At 28.5% G+C, this 16,073-nt stretch overlaps 1 protein-coding gene across 1 annotated transcript; it reads right to left on the bottom strand.

Annotated features, from left to right (window-relative positions):
• Positions 1-6,973: 6,973 nt before the first annotated feature.
• Positions 6,974-15,506, bottom strand: LOC117173751. Its single transcript, XM_033362392.1, has 3 exons — positions 15,404-15,506; positions 15,115-15,266; positions 6,974-7,317 (listed from the first exon to the last, which is right to left on the bottom strand). The coding sequence occupies exons 2-3, from the start codon at positions 15,125-15,127 to the stop codon at positions 6,974-6,976; spliced, it is 357 nt and encodes a 118-aa protein (XP_033218283.1). The 5' UTR covers positions 15,128-15,266; positions 15,404-15,506.
• Positions 15,507-16,073: the final 567 nt, after the last annotated feature.

Below are 16,073 nucleotides of genomic sequence, written 5' to 3'. Positions count from 1 at the left end.
CTTGAATTTCACAGGTTTTAAAGATCAATTCCTTTTAAAAATCAATCAAAAAAAGTAGAATTTTTATTTTTCACGAAAATAAATTTATTGGCAAATAAAAGCCAAACTAGTCACATCACAAAAAATTCGTATTTAAAAAGAAAATGTCAGGATTTCAAGTTTTAGGTTAGGATGGCGCAGGTAAACTTGTATTTTCTTTAAAACAATTAATTTTTTATTTAAATTATTAAGAAATGCTGAAGAAGAAATGAATCACTTGTAAAATATCAAAGAAATGTAAAGAACCCACTGTGTGGAGGTTAAGTACGGCATGCCCCTTGATACCCTGCGGCATACCTAATTTTTATTACTATACTAAAAAACTCGAGTTGGAACAAATGCCTTTACCAAGATGTTTGATTAGTTTTTAAATAATTGGTGGGTCAATGAACCCATTTTCGCCAAAATGCTCTCTGGCACCTTTTGGACTAGCAACATTTAAATACTTTCCAGCTTGAAAAAATGAAAATAAAATTCATTAATGATCATTTACATCGCTTGAATATTATTGATATATTATTTTTTATTGAAATTATGATAATAAGTGGATCACTTACCATAAATAGATGAGCAGACGCAAAACGACGTCAATCGGTTTACATTTTTACGATCAGCTGTTACATAAACCCTAAACGGTTCACACAGCTGCGACATGGCAATGCTGATGCGCGTGAAAATAATTCGGAACACTGTGATCGCAGTGGTAGTCGTCGTGAAAGTCCGAACTGTGACTCACACGCATGCCTACCGTGTAGCATGCGCGTGTTCACCGTGAACACGTCATTTATACATATTCTAGAGTATTTTAAAGCACTTTTGGCCCGTCGCAGTGACCACAGCCGTTTTCTTGTAGAAAAAGAAGAGCCCAATCCAGCTCCACAAGCGTACGTCGTGGAAAATCATGAAATTAATAGTTTGGTGATTCTTGAAATTCTGGCTAGGGTGGATAGGCATACCTTCTAGACGAAGCGGTTCATTAAGGTACCCTGGGAACTAGTGATCTGTCTCGTTGAGCAGACCATGAGCCGGATCATCGAGGTATGCGACTCACCAATTCCAAAGAAAAGCAGGCATCGAGAGAAAAAGCATAATTATTCGTGGACGATGAAATAGCCAAACTGCGCAAATAGGCATTGGCTAAGCGTAGGCAGGCCCAGCTTAAGAGGAGTCACGTTGGCATCAGTGTAGCTGAGGTAATATACCTGATTGCTCAAAAGGTGTTGACGATGGTAATTAAAAGCATTAAGAAGAGGGAATGGGCTACATTCTTTGACAAAGCTGAAGCGGTTATACACTCGCAGAGAGCCTGGGCTCTAGTACCAAAAGCGATAGCGGAAATGCAGACATTCAGTGTTAAATAATTGCAAGAAACGGCCTACTTCTTGGCCATAGCAGGGCGGCCACTTGACGCGTAAATTCTGCGTACCTGTCACCTTCTATTTGAAAACGCCTTTAACTGAACGAGGTGGGTTGACATCGAAGATACACTTTATCATTAGTTCAGGGTGGTGGCATACCTATTTAGGATTATCAGTGTTTACCTGGATGACAGAAAATTTCCAAAATACTGTGGATTGCCAATAAAGGTACAAAGTTAATGCAGGAATGGCTCAGGGTTCTGCACTTGGTATAGGTCTCTGAAATGTTAGATATAAAAGATAACTGAGAATCGTGCTAGCTGCTCAATAGCGGATTAAACAGTTGCAGAATTAACATCCCCAAACATTAGATCTTTCTTATGTAAATAGTGATGCTCCAAATCTCTGGTTAGTGCTGGAGAACTCTTTCTGGAGATAAAACGTTTTGTCATTGGTATTCAGGGTAGGGTAATTAGAACTAGGAATCACCCAAAACACATACCTGATACGGCGGTAGTGATTGACAGATGCCGTCTTTGTGGAGATCCCACTGAGTACAGCGAGCACATCATTGATGGCTTACGATGCTTGCCCCGCAAGAACAAACACCATCTCCTTTACTGGGACGGGACCATTTTGACTAAACAATTAGTCAGATACAATCTTCCAGATGTTCTCTGGCGAGTGGAGTTAGAGCTCTCCAGGATGAATGTTGTAAACCTACGAACGGGCTCTCCAGGATGAATGTTAGATCCCTATTGAACTCTCAAGTATGATTGTTGGTTCCCTATAGATGGACTCTTCAGTGTGTATACTCGCGAATTATGACGAATAGGCAAACAGAATATAAAGTACCGAAATAAAGACTGACACCAACCAATATACGAATCTACGAATCACCTGTCCCATTTCTCGAGCGTGTTTGTTAACGAAGTACCAGATCATGACTACCTGTGGGTTGAACGTGAGCCAAGATTATAATAGGTGCAATTAGTGTTTTTATATTAAGGACTGATTTCTTTAACTCTGTTTTTTCTAATGCAACTTTAAATTTCTCGCAAATTCTATTAACTTTACAATGGCGCAATCTATTACCGCTAACAACTCATTGGCTGGTAAATGACCAGCCATTTTATATTCATATAGGTTTCGAAGACGAAAAACCAACATTTTTACAAGTGCAATCACAAAACAAGGAAAACGAGCAGGATAATCAAACCAGGGTTGCCACTATTTTTCAAATTTCCGTCCCCTGGTTTATAAAATAATTAACTCTCTTTGCGAGACAGCGTGATCAATCGACTGTGAATCATATAAGCATGATAAGGAAATTTGTGTTTATGATAAAGAAAAATTCATTTTAACACCTGACATGAAAATATACTAATTTTTAAATCAATTCTAAAACCAATTTTTCAACATTGTTTGAAATAAATGAACAATAATTAATCGTTTTGACTTGCAGGCTTCTAAAATTTAAAAAAAATATCAAACGATTTTTGACAATTTGATAAGAAAAATGAATGAAATTGTATAATTTCTAACTCAAAGCTCCGCGAAGTAAACAATTTTATTTTGAATGGAAAAATCACGAAATTGAATGATTTTAAATTGAAAATTTAGAAAACAGGGCAATGCCAAAACCTTAAAAATCGAATCTTAGAAATTGTAATCTTTTTAATGTAAAGCTTCTGAAATTATAGAATTTTAAATTGTTATTACATAAGGAAATTAGAACTGGACATTAAAGCTAATTAGATGAATTTTTATAAAATGAGAGAATGAATTGAAAAAATTTTTAATTCAGCGTTTAACATGTAAATTCAGAACTGTATGATTATTTTGAACATTTAAACTTACCGAAATCATGCATTTATTGCTGTATCAATTTCAGTTGCATAGTTTAATTTCTTTCTTTTTTATTTTAAACCTATTTTCTAATTTTTTAATAAATTTAATCTAAGAATTAATTTAAGAAAAAACTTTAGTTTCAAGGCCTCAGATTAAATTCTTTCAGAATAACCTATTCAAAGCCATAATATTAAATTAAAATTAAAAGAATTTTAAAGATGATTATTATATTATTAATCAGTATCATATCAACTAGTATTAAGTGACATTCAAAAGGGGAATCTTTTTAATATTAATGAAATCTAAGTTTTACTCATAAAATTTCGTTCTATTTTAAAAGAATATAATAAAAAAATATAAAGAAAAAAGGCTTAATAATTTATTAGCAAAACAACTTTAAAAGGGCTCGAAAAGAATATTATTTGACGAAAGATTGACAAAAGTTGAGTGAAATGAGGACATAATGAAATTGTGTACATATTTCATAAAATTGTGCATCTTCGTTAAACAAAAAATATAAATTTTCATTTTAATTAACACAAAACATCACATTTATTGACGAATCGAGAAACCAAAATTATTTTGTATCTTCATTTATTTAATAAATTATAAATATTTTATAACGCTTGATAAGAAATTCCTGTTGAATGATGATGCAAAATAAATTGAAACATTACGCGATTTTTCTCAGAAAAATATCTGACAACTGTTTTTATTTTTATATGTGTAACAATTTTGTAAGTTAAAAACAATTCGTTAAGATAAAATAATGTTTATAAGTTTAACACGCATGTTCCATTATTAGATGGTCAGGTGCGTTGTTTAAACAATTCCTAAGGGGTTTATAGAGGGGTTTGCAAAGGGTGATTTAAATAGAGAGAGGCAAATCGATTTTAAGTTCTTACATTTTCTTTAATACCAGTTAAAATTAATTTTATTAATTTAAAAAAAAACACAATTTTTAAAGTTTCATCTTTACACAATTTCTCGTGAAAAAATTTAACATCCGCTTGAAAATATCTCTGCAAATTTTAATCAGCTTTAGTTTCAAGAAAAATAAATCCACTTTTGTCCCGCTATGCTTCGCTCTATTTCATATTCCTAGTCCCAAAAAATCCCAATCAATCAACACAATATTGCCAGTCATATAATATATTTATTCTCAATTCTATTTCATAGTATACATGTAGGTTACACAGTGGAAAAACTACAAACGATATTAAATAATAAGAAAACTTAAAGAGAGTTCTAAATGAGGATTTGTGAAAAGTGTTTTGAAAAATATAGTTATGTGTAGCGGAGAATTATAAAGAAATTGTACGGGGAGATTTAACTGCGGAGGGGTGACAAATGGATTTAAATAGTAGTGTTTTTAAGTGGGAGTTGGAAAGAGCAACTGAAAGGGAGAGATGAAAATAAAGGTTTATGAAGCAGGTTGTTAAAAGGAAATCTTTAAGGGGTTTGAAGCGGCGGGGAAAGTGAAGGAAATTGTAAAGGATTGTAAAGGAAATTGAAGGGGTTCTAGAAGGTGTTTGGAAGGAAAATGTAAGGAAAGTTGCAAATGCAAAAGGGTAAAGAATGGTTGTACAAGAGGATGTTATTAATAAAGGTTTAAAATCGTACTTTGTGAAAGAGAGCTGGAAACAGAGAGTTGTGAAGTTGATTGTGACAAGAGAAACTCCAAAGGGTTCAAGAAGCGGTATTGTATGAAAATTTTAAGGAAAGATATAAATGAAAAGAGGTGAAAATGATTTTCAATAGGGATTGAAAAGGGTAACTGTAAAGAGGAGTTTGAAATAGGGAGTTAGAAATAAAGATCTGTAACATGGATTGTAAAAAGTGAAACTGAAAGGGAACTGTTGAGGGGATTGTATGGAAGTTGTAATTGGAGATGTAAGGGGCGGAGGGCAAGAACGGACATAGAGGTTGTTTGCAAATTGGTGTTAAAATATTTAGCTGTAACGAGAAATTAGAAATAAGAGCTTGTGAAGAGGGCTGGGGAAAGGAAAACTATGAAGGGAATTGGGAAGGTAGGTTGTAGAAGGTGTTTATAAGGAAATGGTAAGGGAAGATGTAAACGCAAAAGGGTAAAGAATGGTTGTACAAGAGGATGTTATTTATAAAGGTTTAAAATCGTACTTTGTAAAGAGAGCTGGGAACAGGGAGTTGTGAAGCAGATTGTGCAAAGAGTAAATCTAAGGGGGTCAAACGGGTTAGTGTATGGCAGTCTTAAGGGAAGATATAAACATAAAGAGGTGAAACTGATTCACAATAAGGATTGAAAAGGGTAACTGTAAAAAGGAGCTCAAAATAGGGAGTTAGAAATTTGCAACATGAGTTATAAAAAGTAGAACTCTAAGGGAATTTTAGAGGGGATTGTAAGAAAGTTGTTATTGGAATGTAAGTTGAGAGGGGTCAAGAATGGACATAGAGGTTGTTTTTAAGTGTGCGTTAAAAATGTAGATGTATAGGGGAGTTGGAAATAAGAGCTTGTGAAGGAGGTTTTCAAAAGGGAAACTCTAAAAGAAATTGTGAAGGATAGTTGTGGAAGGTGTTTGTAAGGAAATTGTAAGAAACGATGTAATTAAAAAAGGGTAAATAATATTAGAAAAGAAGTTGTCAGTAAATAGAGGTTGAAAATGGTAACTTTTGCAACACCGTTAAAAGCAGGAAGTTGTGCCGTAGTTTGTAAAAAGGGAAACTCTAAGGGGTTAAAGAGGAGCGTTGTGTGAAAAATTTGAGGAAAAATTTAAATAAAGAGAAGCAAAAAATGGTCGTGAACAGGGGTTAAAAGAGTGACTGTGTGTTGGAGTTGAAAATAAGAAGTCGTGAAAAAGATTTTAAAAAATAATCTCAAAGGGGCTCAAAGGGGAAGTGTTGTATAGAAGATCTAAGGGGTGATTTAAATAAGAAGGGCTCAAGAATAATTGTAAACAGGGGCTTAAGAGGAAAACTGTATAGGGGAGTCGGAAATAGGAAGATAAAAAAAATAGTTATGACGTGGACTGTAAAAAGGAAAACTTTAGGGGTGTTGTAGAAGGGCTTGTAAGAAAGTTGTAAGAGAAGATTTGAATAAAGAAAGGTTAATGGAATCTAATTTTATACCATTTTTTAAATTCTATTTAATCAACACACGATATTGCTAGTTGAATTACATTTTTATTTTAAATTCTATTTAAAAAGATACATATAGGTTACACAGTGCAAATACTACTGTCAATATTACGTATATATTAAATACTGCTTATCAGAATTGTAAAGTGAATGATTTTTTAGAAGAAAAAAAGAGTTCTAGGTCCGGAAAAAGTAACTGGAGGTGGGTGAAGAATTTATGTGAAGGGCGTTGTTTGTAAATGTGTGTTAAAAAAGCATTTGTGAAAAGGAGTAGGAAATGAGGGGATGTGTAGAAGATTCTAAAAAGAAAACGTTGAGAGGGTTTTCAATAAGGGTTTCAGAGGGGTTTTGTAAAATACGGTTGTGAGGAAACTGTAAGGTGAGATGCAAATAGAGAGGAGTTTTTAAACCGAGGTTTAGAAGGTAACGTCGAAGAGTAATTGGAAAGATATGGTTGTAAAGAAGTTTGTAAAAAGAGGTATTCTAAGTAGGCTAAAGAGGGGGAAGGTACATGAAATTGTAAGGGGTTTGGGAAAATGGTTCTAAGATCGGAAATGTTTAGGAGGTTATAGAAGGAAGTTTCAGAGGATGGTTGTAAAGGAAGAATTGATTTAGATTCTTGGATTTCCAAAGCCTAAAGGAGTATGTTCGTGTCTTATTAGAGAGTTATGAACTTCATAACGATCGCGGTCCTGTTGGAAATTTTGTGGTATATTATCATGGCCATTCAGATAAGCATATGGAGCACTATTAGGTTGAAGATTATTGTAGGCTAAGGCAGAATCACGTTGTGGAGGTTGACCAAGCGGACGACCGGGATTATATTCAAAATGTAAAATATTATTACGTTGTTGTTCTCTCTCTTCTGAAAAATTTTGGACCGCTGGGCGAAGATTATTGTTGGGTTGATCCGAAAACCCCTGAGTGCTTTGTATTAGGCGCTGCGAACTTGAATCTGCAAACATACAATAAAAATGGTTTTCTTTCAAAATTGCAAATATTATTCAATATATATTATTTAGTATAACAAATTCACAATTTCAGCCCTTTCCAATGTGACACCAGAGGTGAATAATAAAATTTATCAAGCAATCTGTCGATCGCATTCGAAAATTTTTTGACAGATTAAAACCCCGATGTCATAATTATTTATTAAATGATCGATTACCATCGATAAACATAATTGAATAACCAATTTTTTAACATGTAATTTTAAGAATTAATTAAAAATATTTAATTTTTTTTTACTTGCCAATGGAATTAAGGAACATCAAGAAAGTCACAAACAGAGCACGAATATTAAGCCTCATTTTTCGCAAATGGAGATAACACTTTTTCAAATATCAGTAAAAGATCGAATGGTAAATTTCTTAAACATTTGTCACCTATATATATACTTGGTTGTAAACAACAAATACATATATACTATATAACCTAGGTACCTATATATGTATACCATATACACTTGTATTATCAGCACTAACTTGATGTTTTGTAAAAAAATATTTGCCACATATCGCGTTGTTCAATAATTCTCGCAATGACGAAAATGTGAAAATTTATGGTAGAGTTGCACAACCAAGAACAGGAGCGGACACGGGGTATTTTTTTTTTTTTGAGGGGATCACATAATTTTGATGAAAATGAGAAATCATGAATATTTAAAAAAATACGAAATAGAACGTATAAAAAAATTAAAAATTTTGAAATTTTAAATTTCCGAAAAAAACTGAAATTATCGGATTTTTTATTAAGGAAACAAAAATAAGACGAAAGTGAAAGTTAACAGAGCTAGAAAATTTTCAAATTTGTGGACGTATTAATCTCGTGAGACTATAAAATTAGAAACATTTTAAAGACCCAAATTTCATAACTCCAAAATTAATACATTTTTTCAATTAGTTACTCTTTAATAATGCAAAATATTAATTATCATTTTTGTAAATTTTAAGGAATTTTTAATTAATTTAATTTATTCATTCACGTAATTTCTAATATTGGGATTTTCGAAATTTGAATTTTGAAATAGGAACACTGAAATATCCCGAAAAATAAAATTACCGATAGTGTAAAATTTGCGACTGATAGAATTTTCAAAATATAAAATTTTCAAAATTATAAAATTGAAGAAAATTTCAAATTACCGAATAATAAAAAAAAATAAAATAATTGAGTGAATACTGGAAATCAGAAAAAAAATTCTGGGCGCTGTACAATTTTCAAAAAAGAATACTACCAAAAAATAAAATTCCCAAAGTTTATAATATTTCCAAATTTGACCATTTTTAAATAATAAAATTCCCAACAGGTTATAATATTAATGAATTTTAAAATTCCGTCATAAGGTTCTGTGGAATTTAAACATTATAAAAAATTATTTGTAATACAAATTATTTATTTTAAATGAAATATAGAAATATACAAACAATAATTCTAAAAAATTAAATATTTAGAATAGAGTGTCTTCTGAAACAAATATTTCATTAAAGTGTTTTTAATTTTTTTTAAATACATAAATTAAAAACAAATTTTTTTATTGTTTAAATTGTATAAAATTAAACATTTTAAATTTTTTAATAAGTTTTAAATTTAATTATAAATTTTATAATTCGCGAATTTTCCAGGGCCGAAATTTTACAGTTTCGGATACTTTATAATTCAGAAATGCTCAAATTATTGATATTTTAGTCAACCCATTATAAAATTTCAAAATCCTGAATAGTAGAAAATGCGCCAAATAAAATTGCAAAAATTGTGAAATAACTGAAACTATAATATTACCTAATTATAATATTGCCAAATCTAAACAATCGGAAAGTTATTTTAAAGGTAGAGTAATAAATAATAAAATGAAAGACTTTTATTAAATAAAATTATTTATTGTCATATTATTTATTTAATATTTTAAAATTTTGGATTCCTCACATTTAAGAATTTTATCTTTCGCAAATTTTCGTGTTTCCGCAATTTTATAATGTCGATAATTTTATGTCGAGAATTTTAAAATTCTATAATATTATAAATTGTCAGCAATTCTATGATTTCAAAATTTTCCAATTTTTTAATTTTCCTCACATTTTGGATTTAAAATATTTCATTTTCAATAATAAGTATTTTCAGTATTTTCATTGTGTGATTTAAAAATTCAGAATTTTTTTCGGAAACTCACTTATTGTTCGATTGTGAAACGATTTGATTTTTCAAAACTTCCTTTGCAGAATATTTCACAAAAATAAAGTTTTTTATTGTATTTATTAAATTTTTAATGAAATTACTTAACAATTATTTCTAGTTTTGTAGCAAAGTTCTAGAAAGCGCTAAATTTAGTCGACGTTTATGTATCGTATCTCATATTTGCCTAAAAATTTCACAACTTTTATTTCATGAATCCGTATGACCCTCTGTTTCATTTTTATCAAGAGTGATTTTCTTATCATCTCAAGAGAATTTGTTTTTTGTGAACAATACCTTATTACCATAAGTCGCGATTAAATTCAAGGTGCAAAATCATATCTATTTATAGGTAATATAAAATGGATATAATTTTTTAGATGAAATATGAAGACTAAAATTACAAGCTTAACCATACATTTTCTTATGTGAATTCTTATATAAGGTTTATTTTAAATTAACTTCAAAATTTGAGATAAGCAAACTTTAACATTACAAAATGGGCATTTTAAAAAATTTCTGTGATTGGATGCTGAAAAATTCTTTTTATTCCATAATGAGGGCAGTATAATTCTAAAATGTCAGTGATAAACAGAACAAAATTCATAAAAGCCGTTGGTGTGTGTTAAACAAATTAAAATTACTTTTGACTTTACTAAAATATTGTTTTTTGGAAAAAAAAATTTTATTTCTCAAGATTTCGTTATAGATTTTACAGAAAACCTTATATTATTTGTGTAAATTTTTGAAGATTTCGAAATAAAGAAACTTCTTAAGAAATTAAAAATATTTCAAGATAATGAAAATGTTTCTTAACCTTCCTAGAAAAATTTAAAATGATGTTTTATTTGAAAAAATAAATTCTAACAGAAAATTGACAAATATTTTTAAACAATTTCAATTATGTCCTAAGATTTCTAGAAATAAAATGAATGATTTTAAAGCAAAAATATTTAATTAACAAGATTACAAAGTTTTATAAAAAAAATTCGATCAAGTTTAAGAGACATTAAGAAGTTTTAAAAAGATGCTAAATTAATTCAAAACACGGAAACATTTTACAAAGTTAGAAGAAACGTACATTTTTAAATATTTGGAAATAAAATTTTTGAACTTTCTTAAAGGTTTTACAGAATTCACGATAATAAAAAAAATGTCTTAAAATTCCTGGAAAAATTGAAACTAATATTTTATTTGAAAAAAATAGGTTTAAGAGAAAACTGATATCGGGTTCGAAACATCTTAAATTGTTTCCTACAGTTTCAAAAAATAATGCGGAAGATTTTAAAGCCAAATTTCTTAATGAGCGCGATTATAAATTATTGTAAAAAAAATTTGAGTGTTATTTAAAGAAATTTATATCTATTTCAAATAAAAATTAATTTAGAAGTTGAAAATATTTCAAAGAAGTTAGAAAAAATGTACGTTTCTGAATATTCGGAAATACAAATTTAGACGCTTCTTGAAGAGTTTGAAAGGTTTCAGGGTAGTAAAAAAATGTCTTAAAATTCCTGAAAAAATATAAGCTAGATTTTATTTTAAAAACTTAATCTCAAGAGAATATTTGAAAATACTTTAAAACATTTCAAAAGATTCCCAATATTATCAAAACAGAATCTGGAAGATTTAAAGGTTTTTTTTATTTTTCAGAATTTTCAGACATTATTGAAAAAATTCTAATAATTTTAAGCGCTATTCAGAATGTTTAAAAAACCACAATTAAAAATATTTACATAAATTAAAAACAGAATGGAAATTTTTTAGGAGTTCAATAAAAATTTCAAAGCTGTTTAAAAAGTTTGAAAGGTTTCAAGAAAATAGAAAACTTTTCTTGAGATTCATAAGAAAATTTGTAATGTTTTTTTATTTTGAAAAATTGATTTTTAAAAAAAATTCGAATAGGTTTTGAAACCTTTCAGAAGATTTCTGCAAATGTCGAAAAAATCTGGAAGGTTTAGAGTCAATGTTTTTTTTAATTTTCAAAGATTTTTCAAAGTTTTAGAAGTAATTCGTGTCAGTTCTAAATAAATTTATTTTTAAAACTTCTAATTATCCTAAATATCTTTTAAAGTGACTAGAATTTTTTCTAAAATTTTTTTAAATTCTTATAAAATAAAAAATGATACTTTTTCAACATACGTATCTAAAATATTTAAACATATTCTTTAATTTTCGCAAGACAAAAATTAAATCACAAAATTAAACATTTCTTTCGAGATTGATAAAAATATGCATCCGCGCGTATAGAGCTTTTGCTGCTTTTTAAATTAATTAAAAGCTCATGGCGCCATTTTTTATTAATTGTCAAACCATGAAAAATTAACTTTAAAACAATATTTTTTTAAATTTAACATTTGAAAAGATTACCAAAAATGACAGATTTTGGAAGAATTCGAACTTTTGAGAGGTTTCAAGAAGATAACTTTCCTAAGATTTTTCGGAACAAGAAAATTTTAAAAAGTTTCAAAACATTTCAAAATATTACCATTTCCAAATATTTCTAAAATTTTTGAAAATATCTGTATGATTCAAGGGCACTTTTTTAATTTTTGAAATATTTTCCAAAATTTTCGGAGTAATTTGAGCCAGTTTAACTGATATTTATTTTCCAAACTTCTAAAAGTACTAAATATTTTTCAAACTGACTCAAATTATTCTTAAAATTTTTCAAAATCCTGAAGAATAAAAAATTATACTTTTTCGACATATCTAAAAACTTCGGGCAAAATTTAGAATTTCCGCAAGAATCATAGAAAAATTATGAATTTATTTAACTTTAAAAACACGTTTATTCGAAAGTTTTATTTTGTATTTTAAATTATCTATTCCAAAAAATAATAATTTCGGTGATTTTTCTTCTTTAATGACTGAAAAATCTTTTTTGGGTAAAATTTAAACTGTTTGGTTAATAAAGTTCGCCATTTTGGTTTGAAAATTAATCTGTTTAGTTGAGGATTTCACTATTTTGTTAAAAATTTGTGTCTCTCGGTTAAAAATGCAACTGATTGAAAATGAATCTTTTTGGTCGATTATTTGAAAAGACTTTAAAACATTTCAATAGATTTCCAAAGTTGTCAAAACTGAATTTAGAAGATTTTAAGGTAACATTTTTCTATTTTCTAATGTATTGAAAATGATTAAAATTAAATTAAAATTTAAAAATATTTACAAATTTTTTAAAACAAAATATTATGTTAATAGATTTCGAAAGAAATTTCAAAGCTTCTCAAGAAGTTTGGAAGGCTTTAGAAAAATAAAAAATTTTTCTTAAGATTCTTATGACATTTTTTTATTTTGAAAAAGTAATTTTTAAACCAGATCCATAAAGAATTTAAACATTTCAATAAATTTCTACAAATGTCAACAAAAAATTTGAAGATTTAAAGGTAATTTTTCTATTTTTCAAACAATTTACAAAATTTTACACACAGTACGAGTCAAATATTTAAAAGATGTTTATTTTCAAATCTTCTAAAAGTACAAAGTATCTTTTAAACCTACTCGAATTTTTCCTAAAATGTTTAAAAATTCTGTAAAAAAAAACTTTTTCGAAAGACCTATATATCTGAAATCTTCAAAAATCTTTTTAATTTTCTCGAGACTCTTATGAATTTTGTTATGAATATTATTTTTTGTTAAAAATGAAACTATTTAGTGAAAAATTTGTCTTTCTGGTTTAAAACTGGTTAAAAACATTTTTTATCTAATAATTTTTTGTAGATCTTTTTTATTGCACAATTTTTTGTTAATTCTTTTTTTTATCTTACAGAGTTTGACCGCAAATGGAATTTCCTAATTTTCCTTATTTTTTGTGCGATCAAAAATTGAATTTTAGATTTTGCAAAAAAATTCAAAAAGTAAATTTGTAGATTTTCCATATTTTCCGACCAAGGCTATAAGAGACCAAAAATTAAAAATTTTATTATAAAGAAATTATTCATTTCTCAAAATTTTTATCCTTGGATGAAGCTTTCAATTTTTCTTCCCATCAAAAAAACAAATACTTCTGTATTTGAATTTTTCAGTTCAAGAAACATAGCATGAAATCCAAGACTTGACGTTATTTAAAATAATTTTTTTTACCACAATTGTAAAAAAAAGAATTATATATTAGCCATTTAAAAGGTTAAATTTTTTAAAAAGTTTATAATTTTTTTACGTTGGATTAACTACAGAAAATATATGTTTGACAAACTCGATTAAAATAAAAATTAAACTTTCAATATTTGAACTAACTTATAAATTTTGTATACTATACTATTTTAAAAATATAATATTTAAGTTCTTGAGTTGATTAAATTTCTAAATTTCACAGACATTCATAATTAGACAGTTTCCACTCGGAAATTTTTGGTAATAATTCTCATAGTCTAAAAGGATTCTTTTTATTTTTGATTAGGCGAAAATGTAAATAAAAAACTTTGTTTCACTACTAATTTAATTGAAAAATCTGGATATAATGTGTGAAGTTTGCTTTAAACTTTTCAAATAAAAAAATTTTAAACCTATTTTAATTTTTAAACGAAAATTCAGATTACTGAAGAAACTATTTCAAATTTAACAAAATAAATAAATAAAACATTTCAGCACCCAAATTACGTGTATTTGAATTCAAATATCATTTTAATTTAATAAATGGCAACTTGTTTTTAAAAGAAAATTCAGCCTCAAAGAAAGAAATCCAAAGTTAGTGGTGATTTTAACAAACATCGAATTTTCTTAAAAGTAATTTTGAAGGCAGCAGTTACATTTTCAAACAAAGTGATGATATTTTAACTAAAATTATAAGTCTTTAATTAGAATAGTTAAATTTTAAAACCAAAAAATGAATTTTGAATTTTCAACGAAATATCATATCTTTCTACTTCGGAGATGAATTTTTAATTAAAATTTTGAATCTTATGCTGAAAAAAATAAATCTTCAACAAAAGAGTTTCACTTTCAATAAAGTAATTTAATTTCCATGCCAAAAAAAATTAATTTTGAACGAAAAATGTAGTATTTGATATTTAAACCAAAAATACTTTAATTTTTAATGAAAACAGTCGAACTCCAAAGATACAAGAAGCATAAGAATCGGTAACACCAAAGATGCGAGCGTGAAAGGGGCTCCCACTCGTTGGAATTTATATTTGGGGGGTAATGCATGAGAACGCGCACAGGCCTGCTACGCGCCAAAAAAATGTCAAAGTAAAAATTGTCATCTCAAGCTCTACCCAAAGAACCAGTTTATACAAAAGATTTAGTAGCGACTAAAATCGCCTAAGAAATATGAGGAAGAAAGAAAATAAATCAATATTAAAATTTAACTTTTACCATCATTATTAATTTTTTACAAACAGGCTATAATTGTGTCAAGAATATAGATATGGGTGCATACAAAATTGGAAAAAAATATCGCTGATATCTTATTTTGTTATAAAAAATTATGAGTGATACATACAAAAATTAAAAAACAGCAATATTTTGTATCCAAATTTTTTTGAATCCGCAAAGTGAAGCGTGAAAATAAAAAAAAGTAAAATGCCTTTTAACTTAAATTATAATTTATTAAAATGTATATGCATTCGAGTTTACTAACATTCTGGCGCCATACTGGATTTTGATTCCAAATCAAGAGTGAAGGTTTCCAATTATAGGTGGCGTTCAACCGCTGTCCCGCTGTTTAACGTGGCTGGATCGTGTTTAAGGGCAGTGGTTGAGAAGAATCAGGAGAACTAGGAGAACTATCTGCTGGTGTATTTACAGTACCAACATTAAGTCGAGACAGGTGAATGTTTGAATCACCATAGTTAAATCCATTAATAGGGGCCTGAGAAGACCCATGAATAGGACCCTGAGAAGACTCATAATGAAAGTCTTGCGAATACCTGCGATGTTCAGCCTCATTGTAATGGTCGGCTTCATGGATATTATCTATATTTTCATGTTGTTCTGCAAGAATAGCCATTTGGTGATGCTGAAATTCAGCGATCCGTTCGTTCACAACTTCAGCCGCCGCAGCATGAAGACGATCAGCTTGTTTGTAACGCTGCACAGTGTTCATAGCACTTGCAAGTAATGAGCGTTTCTGTCAAAAAAGTATTATATAATACTTTAATTGTCTCATTTTAGTTTTACTCGAGAGGCGTGAAAGTGTTAATTAGCGGTAATTGAGTGGTGCTAATTGTAGCGAGTTTACAGTAAAATTTGAAGTATATTGATGGGACGAAGATGTTAGAGGTTTTTGTGAGTGAAAGTTTCTATATTGGAAAGAAATAATGCAAAAAGTTGTGTGATATTTGACGAAATTGAGACTATTTTGTGAATAGTGAAAGAATATTGTTAATTGTAAAATGATTTGATGAAACAAATCGATCCTTTCTTCGACCGTTGATATTTATTGATTTCAAATCGTAGATTTCAAATTATTTATGTCTTTATGTCTTAATTTAAATTATAATTTAATCTCAAAATTTCAAAAAACTAAATTCAATTTCCATACAAAATGTCTACGTTTAGGAATTGAAAACATTGTGAAAAATATTCAAAAATTAGGTC

This window comes from Belonocnema kinseyi, chromosome 5 (genome assembly GCF_010883055.1).
Source record: "Belonocnema kinseyi isolate 2016_QV_RU_SX_M_011 chromosome 5, B_treatae_v1, whole genome shotgun sequence".
In the NCBI taxonomy this organism is placed as follows: domain Eukaryota; kingdom Metazoa; phylum Arthropoda; class Insecta; order Hymenoptera; family Cynipidae; genus Belonocnema; species Belonocnema kinseyi.
The sequence above is the reverse complement of the archived record's forward strand: the minus strand, read 5'-3'. Positions and strand labels throughout refer to the sequence as shown.